The 15,498-nt window shown below is 50.7% G+C and overlaps 2 protein-coding genes across 2 annotated transcripts; both read right to left on the bottom strand.

Annotated features, from left to right (window-relative positions):
- Window positions 1–1,023: 1,023 nt before the first annotated feature.
- LOC136754782 (uncharacterized) lies at window positions 1,024–5,016 on the bottom strand. Its single transcript, XM_066710907.1, has 8 exons — window positions 4,621–5,016; window positions 3,919–4,114; window positions 3,273–3,425; window positions 2,854–3,005; window positions 2,329–2,497; window positions 2,007–2,090; window positions 1,669–1,767; window positions 1,024–1,557 (listed from the first exon to the last, which is right to left on the bottom strand). The coding sequence occupies exons 1-8, from the start codon at window positions 4,668–4,670 to the stop codon at window positions 1,327–1,329; spliced, it is 1,134 nt and encodes a 377-aa protein (XP_066567004.1). The 5' UTR covers window positions 4,671–5,016; the 3' UTR covers window positions 1,024–1,326.
- A 525-nt stretch (window positions 5,017–5,541) lies between these two features.
- On the bottom strand, window positions 5,542–15,021 carry chek1 (checkpoint kinase 1). Its single transcript, XM_066710919.1, has 13 exons — window positions 14,631–15,021; window positions 14,275–14,359; window positions 10,072–10,295; window positions 9,613–9,677; window positions 9,422–9,491; window positions 9,047–9,235; window positions 8,845–8,949; window positions 8,552–8,647; window positions 8,352–8,454; window positions 7,979–8,156; window positions 6,601–6,732; window positions 6,394–6,495; window positions 5,542–6,229 (listed from the first exon to the last, which is right to left on the bottom strand). The coding sequence occupies exons 2-13, from the start codon at window positions 14,337–14,339 to the stop codon at window positions 6,128–6,130; spliced, it is 1,431 nt and encodes a 476-aa protein (XP_066567016.1). The 5' UTR covers window positions 14,340–14,359; window positions 14,631–15,021; the 3' UTR covers window positions 5,542–6,127.
- Window positions 15,022–15,498: the final 477 nt, after the last annotated feature.

Below are 15,498 nucleotides of genomic sequence, written 5' to 3' on the forward strand. Positions count from 1 at the left end.
CTCTTTCAATTAGGGCCCGGGCTGGGGGGCTGGGGGGGTTGCAGGAGGTGATGTCATTTCACACACACAGACAGCCAGCCTGTTTGTCTCTCAGCCCCCCCCACCGCCACCACTGCCCTCCCTGCCCAAAAGCAGTGAACAGCCATTTTGGGACGCCCTTTAGCCACCCTAGACACAGAGGTCCGTCAGATTTTTTTTTTTTTAAGAAAAGTACCTCTCTTTTCTCCACACACACAAATCCCACGGGACGGCTGCCATTTAGCAGAATACATCTGTTATCCAGCTGTGATCACCACCGCCCCCCCACTCCGCTCTTTGTCCCTGAGCTCTGAAACCCAAACAGCTTAAGTGCTGAAACCCTGGGAGAAAAGGACCCCGGGACACACTTAGAGACAGAGGGAGCAGGCGGAAGAGGAAGAGGGGGAGGGAGGGTGCTGACATGCAGATCCAGTGTGGAGGAGGGAGTGGGGGGGGTAGAGGACAACAGACCAGTTTTCTACTGTTAGATACAATACCAGTGTAGCCTCTGGACACACTTTGATCCTATACCCTCTATGTCCTTGTACCGCCTGCACCCCCTCTATCCCTGCCCCGCCTGTAACTCTATAGCCCCTGTAACCCTATAACTCCTGTGACCCAGTACTCTGTGTATCCCCTGTCCTTGTTGTGCCCATGTCCCGTGTCCCCCGTCTTTGCTGTGCCCTGGTCGACAACTGAGTTCTCTCAGTCAACACACAGCCAGGGATCGAGTCCTCAGACACAGGACACAGAGCTGCGCTGCGGCTCTTTAATTAAACCCACAGCGCACTCTGGTGGTGCAGATCCAAAAAGCACAGAAATCATTTTGACAAAGGACAGAGATCTGTAAACACAAGCCAAGTGGGAGACAGACAGATGGACGGACGGACAGACAGAGAGATACACATCCACACACTCCTGTGTAGATGAAATGTCACCTGCAAACAACCACAATCATTCCAAAGCTTTACTGGAAAGAAATACCCACATACAAATATATAGAAAATGCATTTACTTATATATATATATATTTATTATATACTTATATATACAGAGGAGGTGGCGAGTGGAGCCCATTCAAGTCTTCAAACAGTCAGAAACCACGAGTAGAAATGAAGGCCAGGTGCATGTAGAAGTGAAGACAGGAGGCACGTCTGTACACACAGAGTTGTAGGGGTGTGGAGCAAGCCATGCAGCCAAAGCTCTGGGCTCCTTCAAGAACCATGACTGACCAACCACTGAACAGCCCAGGCAGGGGAATCCAGCTCCTGACCCAGTCCGGTCCGGTCCAGTCCAGTCCAGACGCTGTCAGGAGGCGAAGGTGCGCCCCCGTCCACACAGGACAGACCGCGGCTGCCGGGGAGCCCTGCCCCGTAGAGAGGGGGCTGGGGGGGGCCGAGGGGCAGGGGAGGCGGGGGGCAGGGCCGGCTTCACGCGCACGCTCACCCCACCCCCCCACTGCCTCTGGAACTCCAGGTGGCAGCGCAGGTAGGAAGTCAGTCTCACCAGGGAGAGGAAGTCAGCACGGGCCGCCTCAAACTGCCAGAGAGAGAGAGAGATCTGTGAGTCTCTCAGATATATCAAACGCTTGTGTGTGTGTGTGTGTGTGGGGGGCTCGGCGTGTCAGAGTGCCGGTGTGGTTGTTGATACCTGCTCGATGTTCTCCTGGTCCACACACTCTGTCCACTGCAGGTCCTGCCCCTGTGACCCCACATCGGCCCGAAACTCTTCCAGAGAGGAGGCCAGCGCCTGCCAACACCAGCACAGCTCACTGACCCACCTGCTGACCTCTGACCCCGCAACTCATGTTTAACACTGAACTGCTAACACAGCAAGCGTGGGGGGGAGGGATTAAAGCCCCACTAGGCCTCTCCAGATGTTGCTGCAGATGTTCAAGTCACAAACCTGCAGTTTGGTCAGCATAGGGCCGAACAACACAGGGCTGATAAGGAACCCCCCAGGAAAAGCCATCGGTGAGCGCCTCTTACCTGCAGCAGCTGGGAGGCGTCCGTCAGCTGGCTGTGACACACTTCCAGCGCGCCCTGGTACTGACCCAGCTCTGCGGAGAAACTCTGACCCCCCGCAGACAGCACAGCGTCAGCACAGCGTCACACCCTCGGTACAGTGCGCTCAAGAGCTACTCAACAACACAGGGCCGGGTTCATAAACACGGCACAGCCCGGATGATAGACAGCAGGGTGTTAGAGAGTGAACACAGCACAGCAGAGTGAACACATTGAATCTGCAATGGAAAGAGAGAAAGCAGAGAGAGAGAGAGAGAGAGAGAGAGCTAGTCCAGGCCGGTCTCACCTCCAGCTGTGTCAGTGTGGCACAGAGGTCCCGGGCACCCCCCCCCATGCTGGCCTGGCGGTGCAGCTCCCCCAGCCGCACCCAGCTGCCCCCCTGCCACAGCACAATGCCCTGCACCCGTTCACACAGCTCCTCCTGCACCTGCAGCAACCGGGCCAACAACACCAGCCTGAGAGAGAAAGAGAGAGGGGGCACTTGCTCTGTCTTTTTTTCTTCTTTCCTCTAATAAAGTGCAGCCAAGCTGTGTGCGGGGGGGGGATTGAGGAAGCAGTGGAGAAAGAGGAATGTAGAAAGGGGAGGGAGAGAGAGAGACTGGGAGAGGGAGAGGCAGCAGGAGGCGGAGAGAGGAAGGGAGATGAGGGCAGGGTTATAATAGAAGTTTGCTTTGAAAGTCAACAACTACATCTGTATCAGCGCTGTCAGGCAGTCATCGACCCATTGGTTCATTTACTGGGTTTCATTCTCATATTTCAGCTGAAGGAAGTCTCTGAACGCGTACTGTGTAACTGCCGAGTCGGCGGGTACCTGTGCCGCAGGAACGCGTCGAGGTGCTGCAGTCTGTCCGTCAGCCCTGGGGGGTCAGAGGTCACCATGGAGTCACTGGCGTCCTTACTGCCCTCCCTTCTCCCCTGCCTGGGCATCGACACCCCAGAGCTGTGGACGGCCTTCAGGACTGACTGGAAACAGAGCAGACACACAGACACACATGAGTCAGAGGAGGGAGGGAGGGAGAGAGAGAGAGAGAGAGAGAGAGAGAGAGAGAGAGAGGTCAAAGAAGAGGGAGGTGTAGAGATGGAGGAGGAGGAGGGGCTGAGGGTGGATTTACAGCTGATAGCACGGTCTGTGTTTCGGGACACGAAGGCAAAAATCAAGAGAAAATCCAGACTTGTGTTGAGTGTTGGAGCCCTCGGTGTGTAAGACGGTGTGAAGCTCGCGTCTCTCACCTCCAGCCTGTGGGACAGCGCCTGTATGTGGGGCAGGCTGTCCCCCCCCAGGGGCTCCCAGCTCAGGCAGGAGTGCAGGGCCGAGAGCAGGGCTTCAGTCTGGGCCTCCATCACGGGCACGGACACCGTCTCTGAGCCCTCTCTCACCTCCCGCTGGGACACAACAACAATTAAACAATTAATTAGACTTTTACTGCTTTATCTCCCTCCCCTGCCACTCGTAAGTTTAACTGCCCACACTTTAAATAAGGCTCTCACAGTATTCATTCTCAGATAATCAACATATAACAACACAAAAAATACCCAGATCACATTATGTAATAAATTAAACAATGTATTACTAATTTGGTACTAGAAATATGATAAGCAGTCACGTTTAATGATTTACATGTGTTTTGCCGTGTTCCTAACTGGCACCTGGACACAGAAACAGAAAACCGGACTGTCCGGGTGAAAACCAGACCGCTGGCATCACTACGACACAAGATTCCTATCCTGACAGCTACAATCTAGCAATACTGACAAAGCAGACCCTCCTCCTTTAGTTTGAACTCCACCTGAAAACAAATAAAATCCAGAAGATACTCTACCCACATTTTTTCCACAAAAGAAGGAAAATAAAATGTCCAGATCGACTCAGACTCACCAGCGGCCCCCTGCCTCTCCACAGCAGCGCCAGGGTGAGGAGACACAGACCCCCCAGCGCCACCTGCAGGCCAAGCCGCGCTTCTGCAGCCAGCAGGCGAGTCTCGCCCTGCGGTGGATCCGGGCCCGTGGGCGCCAGTGCCAGTGCCAGTGCCAGCAGCGCACAGCATAGAGCTCCAGTCCGGCTCAACTGTAGACTGTCAGAGGGAGACGGAAATATGGACAGAGAGAGAGAGGGAGCGAGGGGGAGAGCAAAGGAATGAAGATAGGGAAGAGAAATAGGGAGGGAGGCAGAGAAGGAAGCATGGGGAGAGAGAAAGGGGATGGGGAGAGAGTTGGCAATAGAGGAAAGAGGAGAGAGAGGGGGAAGATGGGGAGGCAGAAAGGGAGAGAGAGGGAGGAAGGCAGAGAAAAACAAATGTGAAAACTTACACTGGAAAGAGAAAGTGACTTGAATGATCAATTCACCACTAGTACACTGCAGGATCGAGTGCTAAACGTCAGAAGCCCAGAATCTGGACCATCTGTACACAAGCACAGTGGCGCCCCTATGTGCCTCCCAGCATGCTCTACTGTTACCCACAATCCCCCTCGTCTGCCTGTTCCTACACTACAAAGTACATCAGACTCCCATCAGCTGAACAAGCAGAGAAAAAGGAAAACATGAAGAGCGAAAAACAAAACAAAAAAACTCGACACTCACCCCAACTTGAGCGCCCATCCCTCTGTCCTGTCCTCTGGCACTCTGTCCATCACAGACCCTGACCCCGCCCTGTGCCCGCCGCCCCCAGCCCTGGCACCGAGAGCCCATAACACAGAACACACCACCACTGAAAGCAGACACACACAGGCGCACACACGCACTCCTCGCTGCAGCCTGCTGGACAGGTTCAGTTCAGGTCAGATCAGGTTTGCTTCAGGTTTTGTCTTCTCCTCCATCGCCCCCACAGGAATGCCGTCTTTCCAACAGGCTCGGTCTGTCCGAGACCCGGGGCATGCCACACAAGAAGGGCACGCCCATCCAACCCCCCGCAGGAGTGGAGCAACCGCACCCAACACCAAAGCCCTGCGCTACACTTTGTTTTCTTGCTTCCTCTGTAATTTCTTTTGTTCAGTTCTTGTGTAGTGTCAATATTTCGGCTGGTGTGGTTGTGTGTGGCGTTAGAGACCTGATAGATCCTTGCACAACACCCGTCCCTTATCCACTGGCCCATCCCCAAGCCATGAGTAACACAGCTTTACCCGTGTGTGAGTGTGTGCGTATGTGTGTGCGTGTGTATGTGTGTTATTATGAGTAACAGAGCGATTGTTGACTGAAGATCCGATCCTCTGGGTATGGTCCCGGCCCGGTCCCGGCGCCGCCACAGTCTCTGGGTACCGTCTCGGCCCCGTCCCGGTCTCCGAGTATTTAGGCCTCCGATGTGAGGTCCTGCACTGGCCCTGTCACACTGTTCTCCAGAGCAGGGGCCAACGCCTTAGAAACTGCGAACGAGATCAGCAGAACCGCAGATCCTTTACCGGCACACTCCCCCAACACAGGACAGATACATCTCTCACGTTAGAAACTACGAGAGTATTTGTGCTGGGCGCAGCTCAGCGGACACACTGATCCAGTCACACTCTCTGAACAACACAACAATATTTATTTATTATTATCATCATTCCAAACAAACCACATTGAGAACAGACATATCCACAACGTCTCCATCTGGGGGACGGGCAACCGCGTTCACATTTATTTCTTCTCATTCTCCTCCCAGCAAAGAACTACAACAGATGAATAAAAAGGCCCAACTCTCGTGGCTACGAAATGCAACACCGGAGGGTCGGATCTGGAGCGGCGAGCGCTTTAGTGTTCTACAACATCAAGAAAACAACGAAGGAAAACTGTGTTCATTGTGGACACGCCCCCGGGGCCCGATCACCACTCCACTCAGAGGCTTCTCATTTGAGGCGCTTTCAAATTGATCGGCTGCCGTTCTCTTCTGGGGTGTGACCGAGGACGAGTGCTAAACTAGAATAAAACTACTGAGAGCGGGGTGTCTGTGACGGTTTTGAGTTGGGGGTTTCTGTGACCTACAAAAAAAAAACTGCCCCCTTGATCGGGATTTGCGTTTGCGTGTACATTTGTATGCTGGATAGCATGTGACCGTGAGTCCGTGCGTCTGTCCGTGCGCTCGTGATGGCGGCGGGCTCCTCCGTGTCCCGCGTCATGTGACGGGGAGGGGCAGCGAAACCTTCTGGTGGCTGACAATGTCGCCGAGCTGCTGCTTGATCTTCAGGAACAGACGCTTGAACTCCAGGCCGTCACCCTGAGCCGAGGGACAGAGGGGGACACGGGGAGACAGACGGTGAGTGATATTTTAATCATTTCTGTCCATCTTTTTGATTCTAACCAGCCCGTGATAGATCCAGCGGACGGGCAGCGGGGCTGTCAGCCTGTCCCTACAGACAGTCCCTCGGGGCCCACACTCACCTTGGACAGCCGGAAGTCGACCAGAATCCTTTGCTCCATCTCCAGCAGGTGCACCTTGAAGATCAGCTTGTTGTTTCGGCGATCTGTCGTCGACACCGTCACCTAAGAGGAGACGAGAGGTCCGGATTGCATCAAAGCCCGGAAAGGCAGCCGCATCCCCCGTGCCCCGAGACAACCCCGACCCTGGGCCCCGGCCGCCCCTGCTACCTGATTGGTGCAGCTCTGTTTCCAGGTGTGGCCCATGCCGAGACACACGTCCCGGAGAGCCGAGCAGGTGCGGTCCTCTCCCACCGCCGTGAAGAAGCGCGTCATCCGCCTGACCAGACGCTGCCACGGGCCCTGAGAGAGAGAAAGAGAGACTGACTCAATCGAAAGAGGTGTGCGTCACTGCGTCCACCGTGTAGCAGTGGAGCCTTGCGTGTCGGTACATTGGGGCAGGGCACGCGGTGGCTCAGGGCTCAGGGTTCACACTACAGGTTTGTTTCGTATTCAGTACAAACGGAGACCACCGAAAGAGCTGGTCTCGGTCCGTTTGGCAAAATAATCGAGTTCGGTCCGCCTGAGAAACTTGAATGTGACACTGGAAGGTCTCTGTTCTTTTGTAATCATGTCACCCAACCAGAAATAACGTGTAGTTTTGTACCAGCGAGTTCTTACTGTTAATGGTAACATCAGTAATCTTAACACAACTGGATATTGGGGATTAATCATCAAGGGTGTTACACCAAGGGATTCCCATTCTTTCTAAACAGAATCAATTACAACGAAGTTAACATGCACAGGTAGAGCGTACGATCTGATCTGAAGATGCCGCGTGGGAGCGAGTGATTTTTCAATCATTTTGCAGCTTATTTGTATTTTGTTTGTGTGAGAAAGTAAGTGTCAGAAATAACTAATTTCTGTAAAAAAACTTGTTGAACACCCCCTCTTATGTTTAATGTATGATGTAAAGCAGCACTGTGTTTAAAGGTATGACAGAAGCAGTAAAATACTCTAGATGGATATTTAGGGACGCCACACTACTGTGTTATTGTATATGTCATGCAAAACAATCACCATTTGGCAGTGCAACACTGATTACAATATCCACAAGTATAGCAGCCTGTTGTTGTGTTCAGTAACTGCACACAGTGTTTAAATATTGGATGCGTTCATGATACAGACAATCGTCACAGACTGTGAAACTGAATTGCTTTGCCGGTCAGATCTGCACAACGCAACGCACACACAGGTCTATTATTATCAAATGTGTTTGACTACTGCATGTAGTTACTGTATTACCTTCATATGTATGTTATTGTACATGTTATGCTGCCATTTCTTATATGCACTAATCATGTAAAATGTAAATATTAATACAAAATATAGGAATGTTATCATTACAAAACGATCCGAGCTCACTTGATTATTGCAACATGAACACAAGTGATCCGAGTCCTGAGAAAACACGGAAGTGAACCACGAAAACGCACCCGAGTTCGAGCATAGCACGTCTGTGAACAGCAGCGCACTGATGCACTGTTTCACAGCAAACGAACCGAACCGACTGAAGCGAATCCAGTGTGAACGGGTCAGGGTGGGTTACCTGGCTGGACCCCGGGGTGCCCAGCAGCTGGCTGCTCAGCAGCATGTGTTCAGGGCAGGCGGGCTGGGAGAAGCTGAGCAGCTGCCCCACACCTGGCACACTGCCCCCCCCCACCTCCCACGAGCCCAGCGCCGTCACCGGCTCTGGCTGGGAGCTGGACACCTGCGCACCCTCCTCCCTGAGAGAGAGAGAGATGAGAACGGCAAGTCTGCACTGAACACCAGCAGTGAGAACATGCAAACACAGGCACACAAACACACACACACAATCAGAAAGATAGACGTGCACAAGAGGAACGCACACAAACACGCACGCACAAACACATAGAGCTGCCGACTGCGTTAGAGTGGCGGGGGGCGGTGTGCTCTCTGACCTGCGGGTCCGGCCGGTCTGCTCAGAGTCGGCGCGCAGCATCTTATTCCCCGAGCCCTGCGAGTCACACTGCCCCCCGCTGGACGAGGACAGGCGTTTCGCCCCTGCAGGACAGAGACAACACAGTCACCATGTGTGCACTACAGTACAACTGCCCTACACACTGCCCTTCAGTACTCCTGGAGCGCCAGTGCCAGGTACCTGTCCTGAAGCTGCGGCAGTACCAGCGGTCCTTCTTGATGTCTGGGATGGTGATCCTCTTGTCAGGGTCGTGCAGCAGCATCCTGGACAACAGACCTGGACACAGCAGAGAGAGAAAGAGACAGACAGGAGGTCAGGACACAGCGAGACAGAGAGACAGGCAGCAGGTCAGGACACAGCAGAGAGACAGACAGACAGACAGGTCAGAACACAGCGAGACAGAGAGGAGATGGAGAGAGGGAGGGAGGGAGGAAGGGGCAGGTAAGCGGACGGAGAGAAGCAGAGTGTCTTACTGAGGGGAGCAGCATTGATTTTCTTCCAGGGTGTGAGGAAGGTCTTCTTCTGCAGCCAGTCAGAGTACTCCTGGCAGCTCTCACTGGGCTGGTCCCACGGCAGCTCTGCAACAGCACGGGACCAGCAGAGCGTCAGTCCCCGGCCTCACAGCCTCCACCCCCTGCCCCACCCCGACTCCGTCCCCCTCTCCATCTCTCTCACCCCCGGCCAGCATGGCGGTGAGGACGATGCCGCAGGCCCACAGGTCCACTGGCGGGGCGTGGAACTCGCCCGGGGAGAGCAACTCGGGCGCCACGTAGGGCATCGTGCCACACAGCCGGCCCAGCCGCCGCTCGCGCCCGCGGTGCCGGAACATGGTGGCCAGGCCGAAGTCCGAGATCTTCAGGTTGTCTGAGAGAGAGTGAGAGAGACTTTCAATTTTATTTATTTTGTTTGACCATATCTGTAAATGTTTTGTCCACTTCCTTTTTATTTCACTGATGTGGTTCTAGGTCTGTCTTCCTGTTCTAGAGCTGCCTGGCTCAGAATCTGACTACAGAAGGGCCCCACCCCCTGCCCCCGGGCCCCGCGGCTCACCTCCCTCGTCCAGCAGCAGGTTCTCGGGCTTGATGTCTCTGTGAGTGATGCCGACGCTGTGGAGGTACTCCTGAGACACAGAACAACAGACACGTCAGAGAGGCTCGCGCCAGGGTCGCAGCGCACGGCGGGGGCTCGGTGACAGAGCGCCAGTCCGAGGGGGTCTGGGCTGCCGGGGGACAGATGCTCACCACGCCCGCCATCAGCTGCTGGAAAAAACGATGAGCGTCCGACTCCGGCATCCCCACATCCGGCTCTGAGGGAGAGGGAGAGAGAGGGAGAGGGAGGTTATTTATGTATGTATGTACACGTCTTGATGAGTATAATTTGCCTTGAATACTTATGATAGTCCTGCCAAAAAGGACCTTTAACTTGAACTGCACTAAACTAGTTTGAATTGAACTGAACTGGTTTAAACTCACCTAAACTGAACTGGTTTGAACTGAACTGAACTGGTTTAAACTCACTTAATCTGAACTGAACTGGTCTGAATTGAACTGAAATGGTTTAAACTCACCTAAACTGAACTGAACTGGTTTGAACTGAACAGGGGGCTTTACACGCATGTGTCAGTATAACCTCATCAGCATCTCCTCAGCTGCTCGGCCAACGGCTCCTCGCTCCCACACCAGCGCCCCCCCCGCCCTCACCGATGCGGTCGAAGAGCTCCCCCCCGCTGCAATACTCCAGGAACAGGTACTGCGTGGGGCCCTCGCGCCGGTGCCCGAAGTAGCGCACGATAGCCGCGTGGCTGAGCAGCCTGTTGATGCACACCTCCTTCTTCATGTTCTCGGCGCAGTCGGCCGCCCGGGAGGTGTCCACCACCTTCACCGCCACCGCCTCCCCGGTCTGCCGGTTCACCAGGAGACGCACCCTGAGGGGAGGGGTGCAGGGACAGGAGGGGTGGGAGAGGGAACAAGGAAAGAGGGAGGTGGAGGAATAATTATAATTACTAGATAAGAAGTTTCTAGAAACTTCATCTGCATTGTAAAATGTCTGTTATAAGACCCTTTACAAGAGTATCTGATGAATATGAGCAGATCAGCATGCTAAACACAATTTAAGGAATTGTAGCTTCAAAGCTTGATAGCTTGTCTCTGGAAGGCTTTATGAGAGCATATTGCATTTGACCTGACAGGAAGGTCAAAGGTCATCAGAAAGAGCATTTTCAGATAGATCATACATGGGCTCCTATATGTGTTCCATAGAAACTATAAGCCTAACTTCACTCTATAATGAGTTTTGAGCCACTTCTGACCTTAAGGAAAGGTCAAAGGTCAAAATGGAGGGCATTTTTGCACAGACCACGAGTTCCTATGTGAGTTCTAAAGCAATCATTAGCCTATCTACAGTCTTTAAGGCAATATAAGCAGTTTTAGGCATTGATTGACCACTAAGGGGAGGTCAAAGGTCAGAATGAAGGTTCTTGGACTATTTTAGCAGTAAACATGTTGTTCATTCCAATTCTAAAGTCAGATATCTGTTTTGAGCCTTACATCTAGGACAAAATATGAGATTTGTATTACTGATAGTGAACATGACCTTGAAGGAAAGGTCAAAGTTCAAACATTTTTTTCAAATGAACACACTTGGGCCCCATGACATGATTCATGGTGACTTTGATGGATTTTGCAGGCTGTAAGCCTGAAATGCAAGAAAATGTGATTTGACCTTGAAGGAGAGGTCAGAGGTCAAGTTAAAGGTCATGCAAGGATACAGCCCATATGGTTTCCCATGCATGTCCTATAGTTCTATAGTCGGGTCCGGACCCAGTGAAGGTTCTATCTGGACCTCGACACATTTCTCATAAATAACTGTTAAATTAACTACTGAGGAAGCGACGCTTTGTACACATACTGGAAAGTCCCAGATAGCGCCCCATACTACTGTGTGTTGTCCAATGACGTACGTTAGGGCTGGGCGATATGACTTAAAAATAATATCTCAATATTTTTGGGGAAGTTTGGGCAATACACAATATACATCTCAATAATTCTTGTAAATATATGCAGAATGCAACACATTACAGCGCAAGTGTTGTGTGATTACTATTACGTGTGTTATGTTGTTATGGGATATATATATATATATACACACACACATAAACAGTATGATTTACTGTCACATAACAACAATAACACACGTGATACTAATCACGCAACACATGCGCTGTAAAAGGTACAGATTCAGGCAGATTTAGCACAGCCGGGTTTATAGTGGCGCATTTCACATCTGCTAGACAGAGAAATTTCTTCTCTGACTGTCGTGTTTCGATTCTGCTTACCGGTGCAGCTCGTGTTAATACAAAATAGTTATAATAATAACCACTTCACCATCTTAATAAAAAGAAAATGAAACTTTCTGCATGTGTTTGCATTGCTTTCCAATTTATTAAAATGAAAACAAACTTTATTCTTTAAATATTATACAAATTATATACATCTAAATTAGCGGGGGTGGGGGGTGCCTGCAGATTGAGTTTAGCCCGGTGACGAGAGCGGGGCGGAACGTGTGCATTAAAGTGTCTTTTGGTTATTGTGGTTATTCTGTGTGAATTCACTCTCCTCCATGTCTGTCTGTGTTTCTGATGCACATCTCTCACCTCCATCAAGCACGGGTGGAAGAACCGGGAAGAACGCAAAGCGTCGTCCAAATGACTAAACATATTGCTGTAAAGAGTGGGATTTGCGACACATCGAAATAAACGATAGAGCATAACATGAAACGATAAGACTTTTTCTATCGTCACACGATATATATCAATCATATCGCACAGCCCTAACGTATGTTATTGTCAGGTTCTGACACCCGGAAGGGACAGGGAAGGTGGGATCCAATTGCAGACTTAACACAGGGGCTGAGGCATACGGCGTAGTCGGGAGTGGGAGCGAGAGGAGATGATAGAATGGGGTGCGCAAAAGTCAAATCGAGCTTTCAAACAGGAGTGGACAGACGGATATGCCTTTATCCTTCCCGCAGCGAGTGTCAAACCACTCTGCCTGATACGTTCAGAGGCCGTGGCTCTAATAAAAAGTGCCAACGTGAAGCACCACTATGAGACAAATCACAGATCTGTTGAGAAACATATCCACGGCAGTGTGAGGTGAGGGCACCAAAATAAACCAACTCAAAGCCCAGTGTGATCGGTCCACCAGAGTCCACTCCCACACACTCACTGCCCAACGACGTGCAAACGCATGTTCACTACAATAGCTTGGATGCTGGGTCAACAGCAAAAAACGTTTACTGATGGGAGAGTGGTGAGGGCATGAACGCATACATGCTGTTGTTGAAACTTTACTTGATGTTAAACAAAAAGACGAACTTTATGAAAAGATCCAACTAATCCCAATGTCACGTACAACAGCAGCAAGAAAGAGTGAAATACTAGCAGGATGCATTTCCAGCCAAGACTCAAGTTACTGGCAGGGCAAGCAAGAGCCCATTCATCTCACTAAAGAGAGATGGAGAAGTGAAGGGGGGGAGAGTAGGAAAGATGAGTATTAAACTTGTGATTACTTATTTGTTCAAAAATCAAAGCAGTTTTCAGAAACTTTCTTTTGTTATTTTTGTGTGAGAAGCAGTCTTGTTTTGCTTGAAATTATACATTTGTGATATGCAGCCTAATCATACACTCTTAGAACTAGTGTGTTCAATTGAACACATTCTGAGTTTGTTCAAGGACTACACAACTTTGTGTGAAAATGTACCGAAGTACAACACAATAATGTGTATTTTTAATGCAATTCTGTGTTTGAAACACATTCAAAAACACATACAAATACACATTATTGTGTTGTACTTCGGTACATTTTCACACAAAGTTGTGTAGTCCTTGTACAAACTCAGAATGTGTTCAATTTAACACATTAGTTCTAAGAGTTTAAATTAAAGTAACCTTTTTAACTCATGTTTAATGTGTCTGCATTGAAAATGTGCAATAAATAGTGTTATTTAAATGTAGTACTTTGTTTATTAGCTTTACACATACAAGAACTACATATGCCCATGAATCATAGCGCAAGTTAGACATTTTGGACCTTTAGGGGGAGAAAATAGGAGTCAATGGAGCTCTTATAATTGCGCAGCCCTGCTCTATAGTGACCGTCATCGTATCTGCCACCCGTAAGCAGTTATAAGCCTTCACATCTTTTATGTTGATATCCCATGATCCATAGCTCCGATCGGAAAACTGCAGTTTCGGAAACATCATACAGTTTCCTATCTATGCTCCACAGTAACATTACTCATAGGAGCTTCCTTGAACCGATAATGAGATGTTCAATATCTGAGGACATACGCTAAAGCCACAAACCTGCAATACCTGGTTCTGAGAAGGTCAAAGGTCAGAAAAATTATATATTCGGAAAGGGAGTCTATGATTTCCTATTAGTGTTGAATTGCAAGAACGGTGCTAAAAGTAACTTGTAAGACGTTATTAGCTGTTGAAGGTTTTGGGGTCCTTGGGGGCCTCAAGTGAATTTGGACAACCAAAAACAATAACATACATCTTTAGATATAGTGTAAACAGTGTACACAGTGTCATTTAGATTTACTGTAAGTGGTCAGAAACGAGAATAACAATGAGAAAAATAATAAAGAAATCGAGAAAGAACAATCTGTTACGACGCAGATGATAATATCAGGATGCAGTCGGCGCAGTTTGTGGCTGTGCTGTCTGGTGGTCCTGTGTAACGCTCCGGGCACCGCACTACAGCCGTCCTACAATAGTGGTGTACAGAGCTGTGAAGATGTGTGGGTCAGCGTTGTAACCCTGTCATAGCAGAGAGAGAGAGAGAGAGAGAGAGAGAGAGAGAGAGAGAGAGAGAGAGGGGGGTACAGGTGATACTCACTCTCCATACGCCCCCTCGCCCAGGGTCTGAACCAGGTCCCAGTCCTGCACAAAGGGCACCGCCATTGCCACAGACGAGGACAACACTGCAGACACACAGAGAGACACACTATAATATCCAGATTGCATTAAATAGCATTGCTGTGAACCCGTGCATGTCAGTGATTGGTAACCATTGGATAAATAAGCAGTTATTTGTATTTTAAATGAGTATGTACCTGCAATAAATAATGGATGTGGTTGTTGTGTTCATGCATGACGTATTTCCACACGATTGCCGGTGGATGAGGGCCCTGAAGCGCAGAAACGTGTCTGAATGTGCACACGGCGCAGACGGGCCCAGGTGAGACCCCTTACCTGGGACTCGCTGCGACCCCAGCGACGAGCTCAAGACCCGCACAGGCCGGCCTCGGCGCCTCCCCTCCCGGGCAGAGAGAGCCTGCGCCCCGGGCTGCTTCACAGCGCCTGGAAATGCGTGTCTGATTATTTATTCAGTTGAACTCGGTTAGTCCTTGGCGGTTATGCTATCCTCTCCTATCCGGCTCTATCTGTGCAGAGATGCTGCTCTGAACTTCGCGGTACGTCACCCGTTTAAAAAGACGCAAAGTTTCGAAGTGTTTAAAAAGTTCGCCACCCCCGTCCCGTCCCGTCCCGTCCCGTCCCGTCCCGCCGTGTCCCGGCCCGCTGCCGTCCGCGGTGCCGGTCGTGTGTGGTGTCGGTCCGGACAATGACAGCGGCTGCGCAGCTGCTCTCCCGCGGCTGTTTGGCGCGCTGCTGCATCCAAACCCCAACCGCCTCACTTCCTGTTTGACGCCGGGTGTCACAATAGAGCCTTTGCAGGTGACGTCAGCGAACTTCCCCACCAACCCCACAAGCGCCATGTTACTGGAGTGCGCCAGCACGGAACTTTTCCCCCTCAATCCTTTTATTCACCCCCGCCGCCCCTACAGTGTCTTTATTCACTCACACTCTGTGTTCAATTCAATGCCGACATTATTTGTATTTGTATTTAAAAATACACTGCTATAGTTATAGATAGCAACACACAGGACTGTAGATCCCATGATGCACCAGTAGAGCCCCATTTCCCAAACCAGCTCAGCAGAACACCTGTGGGATGACCTGTGCATGAGACAGCAGACACACAACTGCACTGTTCTGGGTCACCAAGTTCCCATGGGCAGCTGCAATGCGGTTTATAGCCTCTCTCTGAACGCTACACAGT

Source organism: Amia ocellicauda, chromosome 1 (genome assembly GCF_036373705.1).
Source record: "Amia ocellicauda isolate fAmiCal2 chromosome 1, fAmiCal2.hap1, whole genome shotgun sequence".
Classification (NCBI taxonomy): domain Eukaryota; kingdom Metazoa; phylum Chordata; class Actinopteri; order Amiiformes; family Amiidae; genus Amia; species Amia ocellicauda.